The 24,037-nt window shown below is 34.4% G+C and overlaps 4 protein-coding genes across 6 annotated transcripts; 2 read left to right on the forward strand and 2 right to left on the reverse strand.

Moving 5' to 3' along the window:
* Positions 1-433: 433 nt before the first annotated feature.
* Positions 434-4,701, forward strand: LOC101211089 (F-box only protein 6). 3 transcript variants are annotated; one of them, XM_004140546.3, is made up of 2 exons: positions 434-675; positions 3,203-4,701. In XM_004140546.3, the coding sequence occupies exons 1-2, from the start codon at positions 524-526 to the stop codon at positions 4,440-4,442; spliced, it is 1,392 nt and encodes a 463-aa protein (XP_004140594.1). In that variant the 5' UTR covers positions 434-523; the 3' UTR covers positions 4,443-4,701. The 3 variants fall into 3 exon arrangements, with proteins under 3 accessions (XP_004140594.1, XP_031742715.1, XP_011656746.1); XM_031886855.1 differs by having other exon boundaries at positions 536-675; positions 3,187-4,701; XM_011658444.2 differs by lacking the exon at positions 434-675 and adding an exon at positions 697-1,382.
* A 633-nt stretch (positions 4,702-5,334) lies between these two features.
* On the reverse strand, positions 5,335-7,653 carry LOC101210840 (stress-associated endoplasmic reticulum protein 2). Its single transcript, XM_011658445.2, has 3 exons — positions 7,445-7,653; positions 6,551-6,707; positions 5,335-5,680 (listed from the first exon to the last, which is right to left on the reverse strand). Exons 1-3 carry the CDS (start codon positions 7,445-7,447, stop codon positions 5,634-5,636), a joined length of 207 nt encoding a protein of 68 aa, XP_011656747.1. The 5' UTR covers positions 7,448-7,653; the 3' UTR covers positions 5,335-5,633.
* Positions 7,654-10,681: 3,028 nt separating this feature from the next.
* Positions 10,682-16,473, reverse strand: LOC101210599 (trafficking protein particle complex subunit 5). Its single transcript, XM_004140544.3, has 9 exons — positions 15,882-16,473; positions 14,945-15,054; positions 14,439-14,527; positions 12,753-12,816; positions 12,423-12,500; positions 11,888-11,964; positions 11,708-11,774; positions 11,522-11,629; positions 10,682-11,110 (listed from the first exon to the last, which is right to left on the reverse strand). Exons 2-9 carry the CDS (start codon positions 15,014-15,016, stop codon positions 11,081-11,083), a joined length of 585 nt encoding a protein of 194 aa, XP_004140592.1. The 5' UTR covers positions 15,017-15,054; positions 15,882-16,473; the 3' UTR covers positions 10,682-11,080.
* Positions 16,474-19,155: 2,682 nt separating this feature from the next.
* LOC101210354 (RNA-binding protein 24) lies at positions 19,156-21,909 on the forward strand. The gene is made up of 6 exons (XM_004140543.3): positions 19,156-19,910; positions 20,007-20,139; positions 20,413-20,533; positions 20,657-20,693; positions 20,814-21,051; positions 21,187-21,909. Exons 1-6 carry the CDS (start codon positions 19,683-19,685, stop codon positions 21,288-21,290), a joined length of 861 nt encoding a protein of 286 aa, XP_004140591.1. The 5' UTR covers positions 19,156-19,682; the 3' UTR covers positions 21,291-21,909.
* Positions 21,910-24,037: the final 2,128 nt, after the last annotated feature.

Below are 24,037 nucleotides of genomic sequence, written 5' to 3' on the forward strand. Positions count from 1 at the left end.
TGATATATGGCTTAAAGATCATCCTCCGTTGGTGAATTCGACTCTTATTTATTATTATATTATCTCGATAGTTTTAGTTTAGTCTAACGTGCCTACAAAAATAAGAAAAAAGAACAAAAACTTGTTCTAATTAATTTGATAATAATGATGAAAAAGCAAAAAAGAAATTAAGAAAAAAAAACGGTTAGGTACTTTTGGTTAAACCGAACCGGAGGAAGGAGAAAAGGGGAAGGGTAAAATAGGAAGAAAGAAAACAAAAAGGGCATCGGAGAGAAAATAAAATGAATTTAGTTAAGGAAGGGGGAGGAAAATGAAAGATGCGTGCGGGTTCATTACATTCATGAGAACGAATGATGTGGCGATACATGATTCGTAGATCAAATACTGAAGGAAAAAAAAGAAAAAGAAAAAAGAGATTAATTTAGAGAGAGAGAAAGAAATAAGAAAGAAGAGAGAGAAAGGTAGGAAGAAAGTGAAGAGAGAGAGAGAGAGAGAGAGAGAGAGAGAGGGGAGCTCTCTGGGCATGGAAGGCCTGGCCATGCTTAGGCAGCTCATCGGTCAGCTTCAAGAGTTCTTGCAATTCTACCACTCTCATCCTCCTCCACCACCGCCGCCGCCACCGCCGCCACAACCTGCGCAGCAACTGGCTCTCACCCTAGCTTCATCTCACCAGAGGTTTCCATCTATCTTAACGCGTTTTTTTTTTATCTTCCTCCGATCTCTCTCTTCTTTCTTTCTCTACTATCGGTTTCCTAAATGCGATGTTTAGTTGCTTCTACTGACGTTTTTTAGTACGTATTTTGTCGGATGTGTTTTTCGCTTGTTTAATTCGTGTGATTTGGCTCTTGGCGTTTTTGCTTATGTGTTGCTTTCTCGTTTTTTTTTGTTTGTTTGATTGTGTTTTTCAGCTGTGAGCTGTGTTTACTGTAAGTTTTTTGTTATTGTCTCTGTTGTGTAATGTAATTTTCGATTTTGGTAAAATTTTCATTCTCTTCTTTTGAATTTGAGTTTCGGAAGTGTTATTGAGGAATCGAGGATCGCTTGTGAGTGTGGCGAGATTGAATTCGGATTGGAATTTCGTTTTCTTTAATTTGGAGTTTGGATTGTTTTAATTTAGTGATTTGATTATGGTAACTTTACGCGTTTTGTTGTAATGTATAATATGTGATTGCATAATCCCTACTGTTTCCTTCAACGTCGCTGGTTTTGTTGATAACCAACTCATATCGAGTGGAAGGGGGAGTGATAACTTTGAATTTGTTACGGGTAGCCACGTTTTAAGAAGAGGAGAAAAGGGAGAAAACTGAGCAGTGAAAGGCAGGGTCTCAAAAAAGTTGAAGGAATCCAAGAAGTCAGAACTGTGCTGAAGGAAAATCTAGAAGGTTTAGTAATTACCATGTAACCACCTAATTTCAGTTTATTGATTTTGATTGTTTCATTCGTTACTTGAATTGGTTTTTTTTTTTTAAAATTACTTGGGGCATAAATAAACCTAGTGTAGTTTCTATAATTGTACATACTGGTGGCTTAGTCAAAAACACCAAAAAATGTGGTGATTGAGTCAACCTTCCTCGAGTAGGGGATCATTCGTCTACAGTAATCAGACTGGAATCACTGTGGGGCAGATCATTACATACTCGATGGTAAAATACATACTACATATTGCTTAGGTTAGTCTGCATTAGTGATTTCAATGACACTTTTAGAAGGGGGATGGCCCAGGATTGATGCTAGGTGAAATTGCACATCAACACTTTTAAAAATGGCATGAAAAACTGGGAGGAGGTGCCGTATTCAGATCCAAGTTGTTTGGAGACATAGTTGAAGAATTGTGAAACGTGGATTTGTTATATCAAGCCTAGGTCAGTGAAAAATCGAATGAGCGGCAGCTGGATTATTTTGGAGAGAGGTTGCTGAACTTAATCAATCACTCTTTTGCAAAGCTACTTGAATCAGGGCCTAATCTGATGTACCTAAAAAACTTTTAGACTAATTGAAAATGACATGTTGAGAATTTATTCTTGATGTCATTTATTTGACATAGTTTTGACTTTTTTTTTTAAGTTTCTTGAAACCACTAGTTTGCTATTTATTTTATGTTCTATTCATCAAGAATGTAATTCGTACATGTAGGAGTTAGTCTTTTCCTCTTTTAGTCTTAATTTACCTTTGCTTTGATCTACTTGTTCCTGAGTTGCTAAAGAGGTTCTTATGATGATTTTTGCTTTATATAAGCATAATTTAAATTGTTTTTGGCTCTTTTTTCTCATTTATGCTGTGATTTATATCTTTTTTTAATAATTCTTTTGTTACTCTTTGGGTATTTCAGTTAATCAATGAAATTATTTCCTATCCAGATTTTTTTTCATCTTGTTATCAGTTATGTTTATATAATACATTTGAAGTATCCATATGAATGAGATATGGAGCTGGATTGTATTGCTAATGTGCCTTCTTTTGTAAATAAAACTATCATTTTCCTGTGTCATTTGCCTTGGCTCTTCATCAAAATGAAAGCTCCGTACAAGCAAAATTGGTGTTTGGTTTTAACTTCTAGGACACTTTTATTAAGTAGGGTTTTCTAAATTTCTAGTAGTCCTCCTAACTTGCACTAATCATGGCTTTTGTTTGAGCTTGGCTCGATTTTTTTGTTTCTTTTGGTTTAGATTGGACGAAATTTTAACAATGCAGATCCGTAGAATGAGTGAGATACAGTAGGGACGAAAACTCTGAGAAAGAAATTACTTGGATGGCTTCTTTGTGTTCCAACATTTAAATGTGTGTAACTGCAAATTCATTAGGGCTTGGAGTTCTTCTACTCATTTAAAGGACGTGTTTTTTGTGTGGTCTTAATCTTATTAGGGTAAATATTTTGTTATGCAACCAATTGAGATATAATCAATGCTTGGGAATATGTTTGGAAGTTGGTTGCGAATATCCAGTGATGAAGCAATACTATTATATAATACTTCAAGTAGACTGTCTTGTCAATTGCTGCGAAAATGCTTTATCTTGAAATTCTACGAATCTGATCCTCAAGGATCAATTGAACATTAGAAGGTTGTGATTTGGAAGTATTTTTCTCGCTTTTACATTTTTGGATTCTCTTTAAACTTTTCATGTTTTATATGATCATATGACGGTTGTTGGGAACCCTTGTCTGGACTAGTTTATGACCATCTTCAGTTCGACTATTGCACAGGTGGTGCTTCAAAGATATTGATGACAACTCTACAGATGATTATTACGGTCTTGTATTGGTGGCTGGTAGATCAGACAATTGTAAGATGACAGAAACTTGCATGCTTCCACCTTTGAAAAAGCCAAGAAAGGAGCGGAACCGAGGAAAATTGTTAGGATCAGCAGCAACAACTGAGGTGATGGAAGAAGAAATCTGGAAAGATTTCCCAGAAGACCTCTTTGAAGCTGTCATTGCTCGACTTCCGATAGCCACATTCTTCCGGTTTCGTGCTGTTTGCCAGAAATGGAACTCACTGCTAAACTCCGAAAGTTTCTCTTTTTACTGTGCTCAAGTCCCACAAACCATCCCTTGGTTCTACACCATTACTCACGACATGGTTAGTTCAGGAGCCATATATGATCCTTCTCTGAAGAAATGGCACCATCCATCCATTTCATCTCAGCCTATTAAATCACTTGTCCTTCCGGTTGCTTCTGCTGGAGGCCTTGTATGCTTGCTTGATTTCAGTCATAGGAACTTCTATGTATGCAATCCTTTAACTCAATCTCTTAAAGAGTTGCCAGCTAGATCGGTTGAAGTGTGGTCTCGCGTTGCAGTAGGGATGACTCTTAATGGGAGTTCGACAAGTTGGGGCTACAATATCTTATGTCTGGGCTGTGATGGAGAGTATGAGATTTACGACTCTGTCAAAAACTCATGGATCCACCCCGGTAGCATGCCCTCAAGTATTAAGCTTCCATTATCCCTGAATTTCCGCTCACAAGCTGTCTCCATTGACAGCACACTTTACTTCATGCGTTCGGACCCCGAAGGGATTGTGTCCTTCAACATGGTCACTGGGGTTTGGAAGCAGTTCATAGTTCCCACCCCGCTACATCTGACAGACCATACGCTAGCAGAGTACGGAGGTCGGATCATGCTCGTGGGGTTGTTGACAAAAAACGCAGCCACATGCGTGTGCATATGGGAGCTGCAGAAGATGACTCTCTTATGGAAGGAGGTTGACAGAATGCCAAACATATGGTGCTTGGAGTTTTATGGAAAGCACGTTAGTATGAATTGCTTGGGAAACAAGGGGTTGCTCATGCTATCCTTGAGATCGAGGCAAACAAACAGATTGGTTACATACGACCTGACGAGCAAGGAATGGTCAAAAGTTCCCGGGGTGCCTCGTGGGAGGAAGCGACAATGGATAACTTCAGGCACTGCATTTTACCCATGCCCGACTGCAGTCGCTTGACTTAGCTGACACGTTCCGGGTGACCAACTTCTCTCATTGGGCAAAGCTTGTTAACTTGTAAGCTTTATTTTGTTCCACGCAACCCTTTTTTTGGTGCTGATTTTTCCTATCTTCTTCTAGTTTTCCCTTTTTGTATTTCATCAGTTAATTTAGATTTTCCCCAAACTAGACTTTTGTGATTCTGGTGTAAAAACCTATTGTACAAAACAACTTGAAATGTCAAAAAGACAAATTTAAAATTTTCCTCTTTTTTTCTCTTTTTTGTGGGCTCGGAATTGTATAATAAATATATTAGCTTCTTCCAAAACAAAACTGGTACGTTTTTCAATCTTTTCTTTCTCTTTCCTTTTTTTTTCTAAACAGAAAACTGTAGAAGTTCCTTCTTTTGGGTCAATTATTTCGTATGGATGATGGAAAAGTCTCCTTTTTTGGGTCTCTTTGTTGAAAAATAGGGGTTAACTTTATAGCGATTCTTTCAAGGACTTGAAGATAACTTTTGACCTAAAATAGGTTAATTGTCCTTGTACACATTTTGTACATGATATCTCAAATCTCTTTATTTTAGCATTGCAGGGTATAGTCCGTTAGAAAGCATTCCTTTTCTTCATTTCTTTGTTACAAAGATTCTGATGTCTCGGGCGTTAAGTTCTAGCCACGGTTATGGACTGCGTATTTTCTTCTTTTGTTTTTAATTCTTCTTCTAGCTCTAAAGACGTGATTAAGGTCCTTTGTACCATTCCACTCTTTACCCTGCTAGCAGGTGATGGTGGTTATTGGGAAAAGAAGAAGCCCTAGACTGCTGATATTTCTAAAAAAACAAACAATATTAACGCCACTTTCTTTCTTCCAGGGAGAAATTCTCGTTCACTCGGTCATATTATACATACTTCAGTCGAGTTGAAATGTACCTTTTTTTTTCTTTTCTTTTCTTTTAAGGTCTGACATCAAAGTCGATGGTTACAAGAAATGTGAAAGCAGAAAGAGAGTGGTAACAATACAATTGTCAAAATTCTTGAAATCTCCCACAACAAGAAGGAACAACCAACTGCGGAATCAATTCCATTTAAAAAGAAAAATAAAAAGTCAAAACATTTCCTTTGTGTTTCATCTTACTGCCTAAGAAAAGGGAGGACACAACGTAACGTGTAATAATAACACCATCATCTCAAAATCAGAGGATTATATATCAAATCAAGCCATGCCTCCGCCTGTTGCTGTCCTGATTATCTGGAAGAGAGCTGTTGAATAAACAAAGATCAGAAAACAAAATATACATATGATACTTTGGATACAATAGAGACTCCAAAGACACAGTAAGTTCGCACGTTTTAGGATTGCGGTCTAACTCTGAGAGAGACGTGAGAGTCCCAAACCTAATTAGAGATAGGATAGGGCATAAAGGGCCTTGGTTATAAATGTAGTGTGTTGAGGACTTGGGATGAATGACATTTTGGTAAGATTTTTCATGGTGGGAATTTGAGGGAAAGTAAGCCTTCTCAAATGACTATCGAATATTGTTGCTAGGTTGTATCCTAATAAGATATTCAAATTGAAATCCGGTGATTATTGTTAACAGTGTATAGCCATAGTAAAACAAGTCATGAACGTTCTAACACGGTGAGGTTTAAACCACCTAAAAGCAAAAATGTGCAGAGGAGAAGAGGAGAAAGATGAATCACATGAGAGTTTGGACGAAATAAGGTCCCAGACAGATCAACATTTTAATCACCTCTAGAGATGAATACCGAAAAAGCTTACTGAATGCACCATCAATAAATTGATTGCGTGGGGATAAAGGTCTGCTCTAACATTTTTGTTCAATAGTAATTGGCATGCATTTCTTAGTCGACGCAAGATATTCAAATTCCTCTACTCAAGGAAATATATTATATATATATATATATATATGCATAAAAGAGAACTTTCAGTTTTAAGAATTAAAAGAACTATAATTTTTTTTATTATTTAGTATATGCTATCTTGTGTCCTTGGCACTATTCTTTACCTAGAACTAGGACTTGTATACTTTACTTGGTTAGCCACAACAATTATTTATCAGATAAAGCAAAAACTAAAATGATATATATACAACAAAGGATTAGTCTTACATGATCCGATGACAACAAATACGAAGAATCCAAGCAGCAAGGGCCCAACAGGATACTCCTTCCCCTTCTTAACGGAGGTCTCTGGAACAGACCCTCTCTTTGTGATATTCCTCTCAAACTTCCCCACCTTTCGGTCTGCAAGACGCCTTGATGTTGTCTACAAAAGGTTTAAGTTCATCAAGTATTGTTCAGAAAGGCAACTCAAGATATCGAGATTTAATATATATAGTCATTTGAGTAACACTAACAATTCATAACCAAATGAAATCATCACAAAGCTAAAATGCCCTAGCCATTTTCCAACCAAAAATCTCAGTTAAACATGATCTAAATTTAAAATGTAAAACATGTGAAAACAATCCTCATCTTAGATTAGCGGCCAAGCGAGATTTCCTTTACCTACAACTTAAATTCAAACAAGGAAACAATATTCAACCATATGACTGCTGAAGATTTCTCTTCACTGTAAAAAATGTTCCCTCTAGTAAACAACGTTTTGCGCAATCTTCTCCGGTCGGTTTCATCAGAAGATCTAGGCCAACTAAAGAGCCATTCAAATCAAGAGACTCGGGCAATCCAAATTACTCACTTAATACAATGTCTAAAGACCAATATACAAACATTTTAACCACTAAATTCCGGTAATGAGATTCAATCGAAGGCAATAACCAATAGTCAAATCGGAGAAGAAGAAAAAAAACCCTATAAAGCGGAAACAGAACAGATTCAGATTGAATTCTCAACGAAGAAAACAGAAAAAGGATCCAAATCAACAAGTGCTAATCTAGATAATTACAAGATCCAACTCTGGATAAATGACGAATAACACAAATCGGAGATCTAGAACCTAGAACAATAATCCATCACAATTACAAATCTGAGAAGGAAAATTACCATGATTTCGTAAGAAATTGGGTAGCCGGAGAGATGAAGAAGAATTGCAGTGAACCGATCCTCCTCCTGGCCGGCCGGCGAGTTTTCCCTCCGGTCACCACTTTGATCGAAAGAGATTGAATGTTGACTTGATCCTTCGGTTTGCAAATTTGGGGTTTAAATAGTTCGCCTTAGTGGATGGCGTTGATATGGTTCCCGAATTTTGCGTCACCGTCAGACTATAATTGGTCGCCGCCACGTTTTATGGCATACGTGGCATTTTTCTATTGGATCCTTCGTGAACCCCTAAAGACGTATGTTTCTCCGGTCTATCTTTCTATGAAAAGGAAAATAGATTTTAAAGATAGTTGCAAAAATAGATTAAAAATTTAAATATATAACCATACTTAAAAATATTTAAATATAATCTATTAAAATTCTATTACTAATAGATACGTCCCAAATATATATATAGATGATAATAGACCATAAGAGTTATAGAACAAAGGAATAGATTTTTAAAAATGTTGTTATATATCTAATTATTATTCATAAACTTGTCACAAAATATTTGTAAAGAAACGGAATATTAACAAAATTTATTAAAATTTTAAAATAAATTTGCTATATTTTATGTATATATATATTTTTATCATCATGATCACCTTCTATGATTTTGCTAATATTAAGTTAATGGTTGAGTGTATTTAAAAAGGTTATAATATTTTGTGAATAAATTTAAAAAAAAAACTAAATTAGACTTTATTTTTCTTTTTTTTTTTTTTTTTGGTAATTTCAATTTTATGTTTTGTAAATAATTTCAAAATTTTACTATTCTTTTAAAATATGTCTAAAATGAATCTACCAATTAAAAGGATAAAATTGAATTGAATATTAATGAAAAACTCTTCAGATCAAAAGCCAAATTTAATTATACCAAATGGGTATCAAACATGCCATTGAGCTATTAAACTTGTATAAGTAATAAAATGAATCCTTTAAATCAAAGGTATTACTTGAAAATTTGACACCTTCTTTTGAGAATGCTTCAAATCTTCTTCTAATCATCATCAACCTCAGCTTTAATGGCCATTTGTAGTTTTTCCTTATAGTCTTCAAAAGTTCAGGGGAATGATTCTACGCTTACCATTTTCAATCACCCAAATTTCACTTTTTTCTTCATCCCCATTCCTCACACACACGTGATAATGAGTCTTGAATCATGGCTAACCAAAACAACTCCACCACTGAATTCATCCAAGGCATCTGCTAATGCATCAGAACTTTGCACATCTAAGTGATTTGTAGGTTCGTCAAGGAGTAGTATGTGAGGCTTTGACATGGAAATTGATGTAAAAACAACTCTGCCTTCCTGTCCTCCCCAGATAATGTAGCAATTGGTGTGAGGTGATATTGTGACTAGGGAGTTCGAATTTGCCTAACTTAATCAGGATGAAGACGAAGAAGATAATGAACTGGTGTTTAATTTCCTCCATTGTTAGAACTTAGAAGGTCTCAAAATGTTGGGAATACCTCCCAATTCTCAACTTCTGACTCCTACGTACTTCGCCTTCTGTTGGAACGAGATCACCTGCCAGCAGATTCAAAAGAGTTGATTTTCCTGCTCCATTCGATCCGGCAATAGCAACATGTGTTCCCATGTCGATGCCTACATCAACATCAGAAAGTCTAAAGTCTAAACTTTTTCCTATTTGGATAACTGAAACTGATTTCAATCAATTGCAGTAATGGTGGGGTGAGCTCTGTCACTGTGGGTTCAGGGAAGTGGAACTCTACACTGTAATCTCTCCATTTTCTGGGGGCCTCGGGGAAGGGATCGTCCACATCAACCTTTACACCTTCGACTTGTTTTTTGAGGCTTCCTTAGCAGCAGCAAACTTTGCTCCGTCTTTCACCTTCTCATGTTGAGCTGCTTATCATATATCTCAAACTTTTTGTTCATTTCTTTCCGACGTTGCTCGTACCCACTTTCGAAATCATCAAAATTTCCAAGATAAAAATGAAGCAAAAGGTCATGAAGATGAATAATCTTTGTAACCAAGACCATGGATCTAATATAATCTTCGTTGGAAATGCGACCGCAGTGACCCAAAATTACGCCAGCATCTGCGTCTTACATACTGGTCCATATTCATAATACAAACTCAATATCAAATACACAAGTATAATCCAATTACCACTACATACACATCACAACTCATATCAATCATATATAATCCCATCAGAAACTTCAACGACTTAGTTCATCAATTCAACATGTTTATAGTTAGTCAAACAGTAACCAAACAAACAACTCATAATCACGATAACACATAATCAAATCAGGCAGCATATATACAAGACACAAGATCTACAAGTGAGAAAGAAACCGCAATTGCTAAACCAAAATCCAAAAATAATAGGAAGCAGAATCTCAACTCCTAAAATCCCAGATTGACGAGATTGGTAATCTGGTAATTTAAGTCCCAAAAGGATCGCTACTACTTATTTCACTTCAGGCTAGTGTGAGTTTTCAAATCTGAAAGCATTGAAAGTAGTTTCGAAGTGCAATTGTGGATGTAGTTGGGGAGAGAGGAGATCGTAGGTGAGGAGAAAGAGAAGTAGAGAGTGAAATGTAAATGTGTTATGTTACGAACATTAGTTTTTGTAAGGTTTGTTTATAAGATATAGTTTTTATTCCTTGAGAAAGCCAACTGAACTGTTTAACACTCCTCATTGTTAGTAAGAGCCCTTTTAGTTCAATAATACAATTTGCAATTGATGCTAATGGAATATAATTATTCAGATGAAGGTAACTACACATTGAATTGCTATACTATATATATATATATATATATAGAAAGTGAATATTTAAGACTTCAAAAACAACATGACAATTAGAAAATAAATTATAAGATCCAAACCAGAACGTAGGGTAAGATTAAAATTGGCTTGAGTGGTTGAAAGTGTTGTTTTACATGGTTTGAATCTTAATTTGATCCAATGCGTCTCTATATAGACACGATATCAAGAAAGTGGAGCAAGAAAGGAGTTACTTTGTATCATTGATATATCAAAAGAAGTAGAGTTTCCAACAATGATATAGAAAATTGTGCTTTTTTCAGAAGTTTCGTGAAGATCCTTAAGACAATTGAACAAAATTTAAAAGTTTCCATTTTATTGCAAGAATGGCTTGAACAAAAAATTAAAACTCAAACATAACTGCGACGTAGTATCGTAGAACGTATACAAGAACTCTAGAAAATGGCTTTGTACCAATGATTCTTAATGGAAAAACAATTCAAACAATTAATTTGTATCTAAATCTTATAGCTTAGACACAACAAGTTAATATAAGTCCAAGTACTGATAGATTAAACGAAAAAAGCAATTGGGAGGGAGGTTTTGAATTTGCTTCGGTTTACATTTATGCTGAATAAACCATTTATAGTTTCACAGCTCATTTTGCTCGCAACAAAGTAATCGATGCCATCAATTATACAGATTAATTGAAGAGCACAAATTTCCTTACAGCTTCACAACAGAGAGATATCAGGTGAAATTCTGTGTTCAATGGCCAGAAAGAAATTCACCGTTCTCCAATATCAAAATGCTAAAAGCATAAGAACAATACCCAACCTTACTTCAAACCATATATCAACCTAATCTTGCTTCTCTTGCTAATACCTGAAATGGGATCAAGAGAAAAAAGAGAGCATGGAATCATTTGAGAGGAAATCCTAAAAATGAGACATCAGAAAACGATTATACATCTATTTGCTATGTTAATACGTGTCTAAAAAGTGTCACCATATTCGTTTTGTATAAAAAATATTTAACATATACATATTGTACTAACAAGTGTCCAACACCCGTAAACTAAAAGTGTTCATCCTTATATCCACCCACTCAGCCCAAATAAGTACTTAAAAAGAACTCTAATAAGTATTAATCATAAAAGAAACACATGTCAATACGGACAAGTGTTCGTCCTTATATCCACCCACTAGGCACAAATAAGTGCTTAAGAAAGAACTTCAATAAGCATTAATCAGGAAAGGAGAGTAGAGTTGAAAGGTCAACGAGGGTAACACTTACCTCTTCTGCAAATTTAATCAAAATAGTCGTCCGTGGTCGCTGTTGGCCCTCCACCGGAACAAAATGTGCCGTTACAACAGCGGGAAACCCAGCATTGTCCAGCACACCCTTTAAGCAAGACGGAACACATCAGAACTTACATAAACTAGAATACCATCCATTTCAAAGAGGCCTTGCAGCACTTACTCTGACAATGCCAGCAACAAAAGCCCCGCAGTTAAACGCACCCATGTCTTTTGGAATTGAAATAAATCTAAGGTAGATGATAAGGTTATTGAGTGAAGCAAAAACAATAACAATAACAATAATATAATTAAAAAAATAAGTAAATAAAACTGAAAGCATGACGACCGAGACAATAGCTACCTATTCACAAGCAGCTCCTTTTCACTGATCATGTACTCATCTTCATGTTCAGTGCCTTTCTCAAGTGAGTCAGCAACCTGACAACATGAAGGCAGAACTTAGTGGATGTTTTGTACTCATTCTGCCATGCAATTTAAGGGAATTATTTTGAAAAAGTGGAAGCTTGTATGATTACGTTTTTTCTGCTGGTTTTATGCGTATTTACGAGCATTTTCATTTACTTTCTAGTCTACTTTGGAAAACAATTTTAAAAAACGTGACCAAGTTTTAGAAACAAAAACTAGCATTGGTTTAGGAGTTGGATATTAAAATGGTTTTCCAATAGGTTTTTAAGTACATCAATTACAATTTAAACAAGGGGGAAGTCAGCAATTTCAAAGCCTTGAAGAATAAGACTCCGAATACAATTAATGTTATCAAAATCTCTAGGCTACCCAGCCCTAAAGGTTTATTTTTTACTATGGAAAGTTTGGCGATGCAAGTATAACAACTACCACTTTAAAAGCGAATTGTGCAATCAAATGCAAGTATTCACCTTTCCAAACAAAACCTTCCAAATTGTGCTGTGTACAAATGAGAGAATGCCTAATAATCGCGTCTCCCGTCTATTTCCCTGTGAGAACAAAGAAGCATAAAGCAGATCTGAACATTAACTTAAATGATAAAGTAAATTCAAAAGAACGAATACGGATCCAAATGAAAATCTACCATCCTAAAATCAAGGATTAGAGTATCTATCAATGTGTTTTAAACCAAAAATAAAATCCTGAGAACATAAAACAAACATAAGCAGGAAAACCAAAATGTGGTGGTTCAAATTTAAAAAGTGAAAGGCTCAATTAGCTTTTAACATAAGATTCAATACCTTCTCTCGGTGACAAAAAAGTTCCAATACTCGAGCACCAACTGCATAGCCCGCATCCTCCAACCTGATTCAGTTTACCTCAAAGCCATCAAACTTCGAGATAACAGTTCTAATGTGCATTTAAAAAACTTAACAAGAAAGGACAAAATTCATGTTATTATCCCTAAACTGTATCTTTGTCATTCTTATTATAAGTTGTACACATAAATTTGTGAATGTATAAGAGAGAGTATGAAAAAAATATTTTGTCAAATAACTAAAAAGTTTTGAAATTCAACTTCATCCTCATTGGAATATCTTCCTGGACGCAAATATAGCTTAATCCTTATAAAGAAGACTAAAGTTCTTTCTCTTAACAGCAGCATTAACTGCCTAAATACTTCGAATGAAGTCAAGAACAAACCTAAATAGTGTAGTCCAATAGACTAAAGGAGAGAATTGGATGAAAAGTTGGGATACGTGAGGGGAATTCTCTATCTGGGGAGAATTATAAGCAAACTAAAAATTAAAATTGGAAAAAGAAACTTGAAAGGAGAACTAAAATCCAAACAGAAAACTAAAAAGATATATATATATATATTTGCTTTCTTTTGTACCTAGTAGGCTTTGAACCTATGACCGAGGAATAAACTGAATTATAGTCCACCCTCTCTAAGCCATCAAGCTACAGAACTGTTTGGTAAAACACTAAAAAGAATCAATAAGCACAACTCACAAACCCCCCCTTGCAATGGCATCAACAAAAGTTTTCCAATCTTGACTGGTGGAATATCAAAGCTTGGAATTGAGACCCAAAAATCGAAGCTTCAAGCCAGTTTTTACAATTCTTGTGCCAAAACCAACTATTACAAATTGAAACACAAAAGGACCCCAATGAATAATGTCAGCCTCTACTATGCCCCCACCCCCCTCAAGACCACGTGAAACAAGCATTCTAGTGAGGAACATCCGTAAGTCCTAAGTTTGGGAGAAGTTTATGAGCCCATCTCATAATATTGAAATCTCCTCCCAAGCACCATGCGTATACAACATCACTGAAACTTTTCATCTTCCTCCTTAAATCGAGCCTATGTGTTTTAGTGAGAGGAATCCTCCAATCACCTCTTCATTTGTTCCTTATAGTTGAAATTTTACTAGAAAACCTTTTCAGTTAGCTTGGTATTCTTCAAAGAAGATGGAAGATGTCTTCATTAAATTCTCTATTTGATGAGGACAAAGCTAGGATTTAGCTCAAATGCAGTCTTTAGACCATTCTGGGAAAAAAGCTTTAAAACCATCCTTTTCATTAGCGTAACGAAAAACAATGGAAACCTTCAAGTTAGAGTGCTCCAAAATCATTTTGCAATGTTCCTATCATTGTCATAAGCTTGAACTAGAGTTCTTTTAGTTGATTATAACTTTAGGTGTAGGGTAATCTTGTCCCCACAAAATTTGAGTTTGTTTTTTGTTTAGTTGTTTATACAAACTCTATTTATTGATAAAAATAGAAATATATCAAAAGGAAAAGGATAAAAAAAATGACATGCAAAGAACATTAGAAAGTTCAAATCTAGATCATTAGCCTTCATGTATGTATGAAATATTAATCACGTCTCCTGTTAATTTTTGACCCCCTCCAACAAAAACAAAAACCACAACGATGAATGGTTGTCGATTAGAATATAATAGCTTCAGATAAAAGATTACCTTCGTTCTAACTCAGCAATATTGTCAACTTGAGTCTGATTGTATTGCACAAGTTCGGAGAACAAGAATGCAAATGCACTCAAACTCACCTATAAATAAACAAATTAAACCTAATCACAAACATATTGTAGATTTGTAGCTAAAATTCACTTAACTAATTAAAATATTGTTGACAAAGGGAATAAAGAAATAATATGACAAGCTCAAAGGATTCAACTTCAGATTATGACATTAATATAAAATTTCTTTTATTAAAAGATAAATAAATAATACTCAAGTTGAAATCGTCAAAAGCCTAAAAATGGTGAGATCTTAAGTTTTAACTTTGTTAAACTATATCATTTGAGGGATTATAGTGACATCATTTGAGGGATCATAAGTCATAACGACAAAATCCAGGAGGGCTGACAAGCTCTACTTTAAACAAAATGATCTAACGAGGTGAGGTATGAAGTTGATTTTTCTTTAACAAGAAAAAGAATAAGTATATATAGATAGAGTACAACCTCCTGTTTTCCCTTGCTGAGAGGTTTTTCGAGGACATTAGAATATTGCTTGATCTTCCCAACTCCAATCATGATTCCCTAATTCCTAAGAGCAGGGCCCTTGGAAGTCCCTGGAGGAAAATCGTCAACATAAAATTAGCAATCTTTAGAAGCCTCAAATTTGAAATCATTTTCAATGTTTGGTAAGAACCAAAGACATGGGATTTGAATTGTAACAACTAACTTTTTGAACTAAAACTAACGAGGGACATCACTACATGCATGTTAAAGTCATTTTAAAATCTTTGAGAGGATAATTTTCTATTTTCTGTAAAATAATCAAAAACTTGAATCAGAATTCCTTGAAAACAGTTTAAACATAGACTAAAATAAGAACAGTTTAAATGATCTCATAACTCAACTTTTACAAATAAGACTCAATAACTCGTGTGTGTAATAATGTGGAGTCGAAAAATATGCTTACACTGAACCAACCCGATGGCACGGCTGAGCCAACAAACCATGTAGGATGCAACACGAAACAACTTTCACAATTGTCATACAACTTTCACAATTGTCATATCGTCGTTCAACTATTAACATGAACTTTCTACGTTTATTATTCATCATGCATCATCCGGTTTTCGACATTCAGAAACTTCAAAAATCATACATTTTATCCAACCTATCAGTGTGGCAATCTGATAGAAGAATCAGATACCTCAAAGCAACTCCAAACAACTTAATCTTCCTTTTCCTTACAGAAAATCTTGACCCAAAACCTAAATAACGTATTCTAAAATTAAAAACAATACATAAGATGTCCAATCAACGGGGTAAGATTACCCAAAAAGCGCTCAGAAATGTTAACCAACAATCCATTCCTCCAAAACTGCATCTACACCCCAATCAATCAAAATTTAAATCGAGTTTGAAAAGCTATTTAGATCAACAATACCTACGAAACTCGTTCAAAAGCCTTTAATCTTGCTGAACAGTGTCCAAAATCCTTCCAACTCACAGATTTGCCGCTAAAATGAAGTGGGTAATCAGATCCAGAGCCGATCGAGCCGTTGGCGTTGAGAATTACCACTACCGGAAGGCGTCTCCGCCAATGGAAGCCGCGGGTTCTCTTGGAGAGGTCGAGCGCGAGCGGCAGGGTGCTGGAGTGTCGTTTGAAGGCCACCGATCAGTTGAAAGGACGTTGCTGAAGCTTACGATATATGAATATCTCTAAACTATGAATCGCTCCAATCGAAACGTCCGCCAGAGTTCACTAGTGTAGCTCGAAACAGAAAAATGGCCGACTGAGGAGCGGCGTTGCCGGCGTACTGTTCTTCGTTCGTCGATTACAGCAGGTGTATTCCACCCACAGATCTGGTGTCAGGCCGCTGCACGTAGACGGTCGCCGTCGCCGGATAAGATGGCAGTTGAAACCGTAGGGGTCAGGTGAACGTGAAGAAGGCCTCGTCTTCCTTTTCCTTTCCTTTCCTTTTCTTCTCTTTTCTTTCCCTTAATTGATTTTGGACCCAAACCTTATTTGATATTTTCTTTTAGTACAAAGTACAAACCTTATTTGATTTTGATCATATAAATTTCAACCCAAATTTATATGATTGATTAACCTTCCATTTGATAGTAATCATTTGTTATTACAAGAGTGATTATAATCAATTTATTGTTAACGTTACTAAGTACTTGTAACCATGTATTCTTCTACCTAGTTTCTCAACTTATATTATAAATAAATTTTATTTGTACTAGAACCCGTAAAGAAGTACTCTCATTATCAAGATGATCATCGATATTGAGTTACAACAAGCTCTTGGAGGCGTTGATATATCTATCACCTTCTTTTTCACTGGGAGAGAGATGTCCATGTGGCATAACTATAGATGTCATTCTCTGCTTGCCATTTCATTGTCCATTCTCGTAAAATTTTCCACTAATCAAAGCAAAATCAAGTTAATCGCTTTGTCTGTTAGTAGATCTTTTTCACAAATGGTTTATGTTTTTGCATATGTACACACATGTTGATGTAGCACTTTCATCTTTCATCTTCCTTTGTTAGTTTTACTAACCCTTTTATTGTTAATATTTGACCTACTTCATTAAATTGTGCCCCAATACCATACCATCAATTCAACTATCATTTGTATCAATAATTAAATGTTACAAATATTATTTAATTCATTACTGACATAAATTACATATATTAAATACTAAAGTAATAATATGACTTATTAGTAGTATTGGCACGAAACTTCATTTTTTAGGTTCAATTCTACACAATAATATTTTATTGTAAGATTGTAATATCGTAGTAGTGTCAAGCAATTACATAACAATTTGTTATATGAAAAAACTATTACTAGTTTGAATCAGCTTAAACATTAATAACATAAAATAAAATTATTCCACGACAAAGATTAATTCTAATGATTTAAAAGTGTTTAACAAATCTAAATAAAAATAGTTTAAAAATTAGCCAATGAATCATGGTATCTAAAAAAATACCTTCACATGGAGAAAAACATAATCATAAAGTTAAGTTGATGTGCTAGAGTTTTTTTAGAAGAATAATACTGTATACCACCTAAATAGCTAAATAAAGATCAAATACCAATTGAATAATTGGGATTCTTATAAAATAAATGAACTAGTGCAATTGGACACGTTAGAAAAAGATAGAAAATATTTGAAAAATCATATATTAATTATACGAGAACATATACAACAAAACGTCTTGAGTTATATTTCAAGAAAATGTATACAACAAAGTATTAAGTTTTTTTTTTTTCTTTTCAAGAAAGCATATGAGCGTAGCTAATAATTTGGAGAGATAGTTTATGACATTTTCATGAAACATTCGTATACTCTTGGATTGAAGAATATGACATTTTCATGCAATTGCAACTATCTAACATATTTTCGACTTTCTATTTAGTATGTTTATGACTAATACAAACTTAAACAAATAAGAACACATTCAAAGATGATCATAAAGGTTTTGTCCCATATTTAGGATAAAAAAAATAGTCTAATATTTTTTTTGATAATTGATTATATAAAAGCTTAGTTTTATTTTAACTCTTTCACTATTAAACTCAACTTTTTATACTAATCTAAGTGATTAGTCAAATCTAGATCAATAATAGAAATAAACAACAAAAGCAAATCATAAGAAAAGAAATAGTAAATTTACTTTTGTGGATGAAAGGATTTTTCTTCTCATTTAGGATATTTACATTATTTGAGATGATGTGTTAAATTTTTGTATATGTTGTCCATTTTCCTCCGATTACCAAAATATTTTCGAATCTTAAAATACAAACAAACTGAGTTGACGTTGAGTATCACAAATCTATGTAAAACAAAAAAATTGTATAGTTTGGACAACAATTATGCTAAGTTCTGCTCTTCTCAACATTAAAAAACATTACAATAAACACAAAATTCTAAGATTACGTTTTATTCTACCATGCTCAAATGATTTTTTTTCAATTTAATTATCTAAATTCTACTATAATTAAAACCAAAAGTATGCAACAAATGATTTATATTTTAGTTTTATTAGCCTAATAAGTTAAAACTAACGAGACTTATCAAAAAGTATGAAAACTTTTCCGACAAAAGCTAGTTGATACAAAGTAAAATTGCGCCCCTAACTCCAAACACCAAGTACAACTATGTAAAATGGTCCCGAAAAATCATAAACATCTATCTTAATAGACGTGGTCACACCAATAATAAGTTGTCGACCATAAGGTTACATACGGTTCGATCCAAATTAGTTAATGTGGTTGTTCGGTGAGGAAAAATAAAAGACGACAATCAAATCGTTGGTCATGTTCATGTCAACCAAACTACTTATACTAATGATTTAGTTGGTTTGATTAATATGAGTGGATGGTTACAGCATATTGGAAGACACAAATCTAAATTAGTTGAATGGAAGCATGAAGATGAAGAAAGAAGGCAAGGTGTCAAATCCTCCCCTTTAGTAAATTCAAAAGTGGAGGATTCGATCTCTAAGGGTATATGAATGGATGTAGAGTCTATGGTTAGGAAGGAAGAAGAATTAGTTTAGGAATGTCTTGAATGTGTTGATTCGAATACAGCGAAGCAAATGCTAATCCAGACCAATCCAGCAAATATAATAATAACAACGAAAAAGAGTTTAAATATTCTATTTTTGGTATTAGCAAAAATCTCTCTCGAGGCTCTGTCGTCGTGCGTGGGAACCCACTAGCAGCTTTTTTGTCTTTCTCTCATTTTCTCTCTATCTCTCTTCTTCTTCTTCTTCGTCGTCCTCGATTATCATATTGTCTTTTGATATTATATAATCTATAATTCTTCTATATATATATATATATGTACATTACATCTCATTACAAAACAAAACAAAAGGGGGTTTCTTTTTTTTTTCTTTTTTTTCTCTCTCCTTTTTTTACCCTCAAAAACAGTAATGATTTTCTCGTTAAGGGTATCATTGTTGGAGGAATCTGGGTAGTTGTTTTTGTTTGTGTATGTGGAGAAAAGGGTAGTTATTAGAAAAAAGAAAAAAACAAAAACCATTCTTTTTCCTTCTCCTTCTCTTGAGAAAGAGAAAAAGATGGGAGTCCATTGATTTGGTCTTGAAAACATTTGTTTGTTTTTTGGGGTTAAGATTTCTTTGCATTCTAGACTAATTTTGTGCTTTTTGGGGAGAGGCATATTTTTTTTTTTGTGGTTCTCTCTCTATTTTTGTTTTTCCCTTATGTCTCAACAGAGGCAATTTCATAACATTAACAGCAGCAATAATAGCAGCAGCCTTAGCCTTGGAGGTCAATACAATGATACCACTTTCACCAAAATTTTTGTTGGAGGTTTGGCTTGGGAGACTCAAAGACATACCATGAGAAGGTATTTTGAACAATTTGGTGAAATCTTGGAAGCTGTTGTAATTACTGACAAAAACACTGGCAGATCCAAGGGTTATGGCTTTGTAAGTCCCTTTTTCTTTTCCCTTCTTCTTGTCAAAATGGGGATTTTGATTTTGATTTTGATTTCTGGGATTTGATTGATTTCTTTTTGTTTTTAGGTAACATTTAAAGATCCTGATGCTGCCATTAGAGCCTGTCAAAACCCTTCGCCTGTTATTGATGGAAGAAGGGCTAACTGTAATCTTGCTTCTCTTGGTGCTCATAAGCCACATCCTCCCACTCCTCAACATGGTTCTTCTTGATTCTTTTTCATCTGTACCCTTTTTCTTTGTTAACTAAATGCTTTGATCTCTTCAATGGATTATAAAATTTCCCACATGCAATGTGTTTGTTTTTTTCCATTGCTTTCTTTGAATTCTCACCTTCAATGGAGGAGGTTGAATCTGCATTTTGAAGGACATTTTTTTGTCTTTTTGGCTGTGAAACATATGAAATCTAAAACAAACATAAGGGGAGTAATATTTTCTCAAAAGTAACCACAAAGTTTGTGGAACAAATTTGTAGGTGTTGGTGGAAGATTTAGAGGTGCATCTGGGATTGTGACACCTCCTGCTTATCATGTTTCTTCATCATCTTATATTCATCAACCCACTAGTCAATACTCATTCCCTCTTTCAGGATATGGGTAAGGTTGAAAAACAAGAATTATAAATGGGATCAAACAAGACCCAATTTTCCCATTATCCCCTTTTATCGATTAATTAATATAATACTGTCCTTTTTGTTTTTTCTTTTGGCCTCATTTCAGGTTTGCTGGATATTCACAAGACAGAATTTATCCATTGGTGTGAATCTGTGTTTTTATGTCTATATGAGTGTTGTTTCTTTTTGGTTTGATGTTGTTTTGTGTTTGTGATCTTCTTGGTGGAATTGATTTTGATTTAAGCATTGTGTTTTCGATGCAGAACTATTACGGTGTTTACGGGGGCCAACAGTTTTCTCCTTATTACTCTGCGAATGGGCTCTCAGGACCGGCTGGAATGTTTCAAAATCTCTATCCGTATTACGCTCAAAGTAGCCAGGGGTACGGGTTTGGAATGCAATATCCACACTTAATGCAGTACCCATATCTTCCTCAGCAGCACAGTTCGACGGGTATCCTATCACTTCCTGGCTCGAACGCATTGGGAACGACAACTTCAGGTGCTAAATGAAATATAAATGCTTGTAATCTAATCCATTAGTATGTCATTGATGTTTGAGAATTGGTGTCTGAAGAATGTCATTTTGATGTTGGTTTCAAAAGTGGTTTGGAGATTTATGTGAAAAATGTAACAGGTACAACAGCAACAACGATAACAGCGGTTGGATCAGGGCCTTCACAAGCTTCACCTGCAGTAGCATCTGAACCAAATTCGTCGGAGTTAATTTCAACTGGATGATGATAAAGTCTTTCTTTATCACACGCTAACCACGTAGACAAAGCTTGGAAAACAAAACTGTCTGAGGGAATACTGAATAACAATGGAGAGGGGGGCAAGTTTCTTAAGTCGTGTGATTCGATAAGAAGAAAAAGGAATCCATGTTCCAGCATCATCGAGTCGTTCGTTAAAAGTCGGTAACAAGCATATCCCAGAGATGAATTACAAAGTTGGTTCAGTAACATATCATATCCATCTCTATCAACATTATTTTATGTTTGGTCCAGTGTATTTGAAGAGGAGTCTACAAGTAGTTTGTTTAGAACTAGGTGAAGAATTTTATTCATTCATGTATTTTAAGCGAAAAGACTGGGAGGAACACGAAAGAAGGCGCTTTCGATTCTCCTTGTCTTGACGATCGTGTTGGGGAAGCATGGAAGCATCCTATGACACACTCTTGTTTATATAATTTAACAGTGAAATGGTTCAAAAGATTGATTTTATGTCTTTTGAGCATCACAATTTATGGTTGGTCAACATGGAAAGGCAAGCTCCAAAAAGCTTAGCTTGGTTGATTTGTAATTTATGGATCTTCTTTTGATTAAAATACTTTTGGATTAGTTAGAACATTATTGCTTTTTCTTCTTCTTCATATTTCACTATCAGTTGGTCTCTTTTTTGGTTATTAGGATTTTTTTTTCTTTTTTTGCTTTAGCATAATCACTTCTTTTGGACTTTGCAGACTATGTCTGGAATCCTAAGGCTCCTAATAGTTAATTGTGTTTTTCTTTTCTTTTTCCTTTACCTTTTTAATTTTTATATTAATATAATATATATGTGTTTGTGTGTGTGTGTGTTTATATATACAATTTTTTGGTGGTTCTGTCATAAAGTTGGTCAAGGCAGGTTTTAGGGAATCATGTGGCCTGCTTGGGATCCTCTTCATAGAATTCTTTTGGTTGAGAGAGAGAGATTGCTTTTGCCACTTGTGAATTTCAAATACTTTTATTTCAACTAATGTTTGAATTTCAAAAGGAAAAAACTTCATTATCTTTAGATTTAAAAGAAAAGAAGAGAGAAATTCAACATTGGTTTTCTACTCTGATCTGATTGGCAAATGACATGGTGGAGTTGGAATGGCAAAGAGAGCTGATTTTTATAGTTATGTATTAAAAGTATTTTAGATTTAATTATAAAAGTCACTTCTGCACCTTTCCCTTTATTTTAAGATACTTCAATTCTTTTTACATTTATAAGTCTGTCCTTTAAAACGTTGAATAAAGATTTAGTATCGTAACGGGTGGTACATTATAAATGATAGTTTTGAAATATTTGTAAAAGGTTAAGGACAACGTTGCAACTTTTGAAAGATCGAAAGTTTTAGCTTTTAAAACAAAGATAGTCTAAAGTTTAAACCCTACTTCCGTTTATATATTTTCACCATCGATCAAGTTAGTTTTATACTTATATGAATATAGGTATAGTATATATTGTTGATCGGATAAACTGAGCGAATCTCAAAAGAATAGAGTATAATATTTGAGCTTTAAGAGAGAATTGCAATTTTCGACCACCTTGCGCCTGTAAACCACATGTTCAACTTGACTCGGGTACAATTTGGCATGCAGTCAATGAGCGTTCACATCTTGCTTTTTCCAACACAAAAGGCTCCTCCCACTCATGGTTATCTAGTGGGCCTTGAGTTGAGGTGGCTACATTTTTTTTTTTTTTCATTTTTTCTCATTGATGCTTAGATCTTAAATGTTAGATCAAAATATGGGAGGTGCAATCACATCATTTCTTCCGTCTTAACAAAATTTCAACACAAAGTTTTCTACTACAAAAGAAATCAAATATTGGTTTATTTACGATGAATGTAAGTCGAGGAATCCTAGTCAAAATTATATTTTGACAGTGTTAATCGAAACTCGAGAATGAAAATGAAATGTGTCGCTTACTTCAAAAGACTATACTACCATCACTCATCATCTTCTTTCTGAAGGTTATCAATCGTGTTCTCTTTTTTTAATAACTTTATGTATTTTTCTCACTTATTTTACAGTATAAATGGTTCCCTACATTATGATGCCCATCGTTCATTTTCATAGCTATAATTGAAAGTAAAAAAGGGGAGCCATAATGAGAAAAAAAATTATAGTCAAAGAGCAAGAGCAAAAACAAGATGAAAACTTAGGATGCTAAAGCAAAATAGAGCAAGAGGGAGGATGTTAAAAAATCGTTTTATGTCATGAGTTTCAACATTCTTGCATGATTTTGGTAGTGATTTAATATGGTTTGGTTTAATATTTTATAGAGATCGAGAATAAAGGAGGCATTAAAATAAAAATGTTCGATACTATTTGTAGATTTCAACTAGAGAGTATAATTGAGTACTTTATAAAGTTTACAAACTACTAGATTAAGAAAATGGTAAAACTCGAACTAGGAAACCACATGCAATGGTCTGAGTAAGCATAAGACTATTGAATAAGGTAGAGGTTGGCCTTCGACCAATTTGGACCTGGGAAGAAAATAGTTTGGGTTTTAAAGCCCAAACTAATGACTTTTTTTTCTTGACCACAATCAATGATGAGATTGAGGTTAGACCTCTCCATTTTAATAAATGGAGCCTATTATAAATGCATATATTGAGCATCGTAAGTTTAAATTTAATTATAAATACACGATAATGACTTTATAAGAATAAGTTTATTTTGATTATTAAAACTCATACTACAACCAAAATCATTTACTGGCTCATATAAATA

Source organism: Cucumis sativus, chromosome 6 (genome assembly GCF_000004075.3).
Source record: "Cucumis sativus cultivar 9930 chromosome 6, Cucumber_9930_V3, whole genome shotgun sequence".
Classification (NCBI taxonomy): Eukaryota; Viridiplantae; Streptophyta; class Magnoliopsida; order Cucurbitales; family Cucurbitaceae; genus Cucumis; species Cucumis sativus.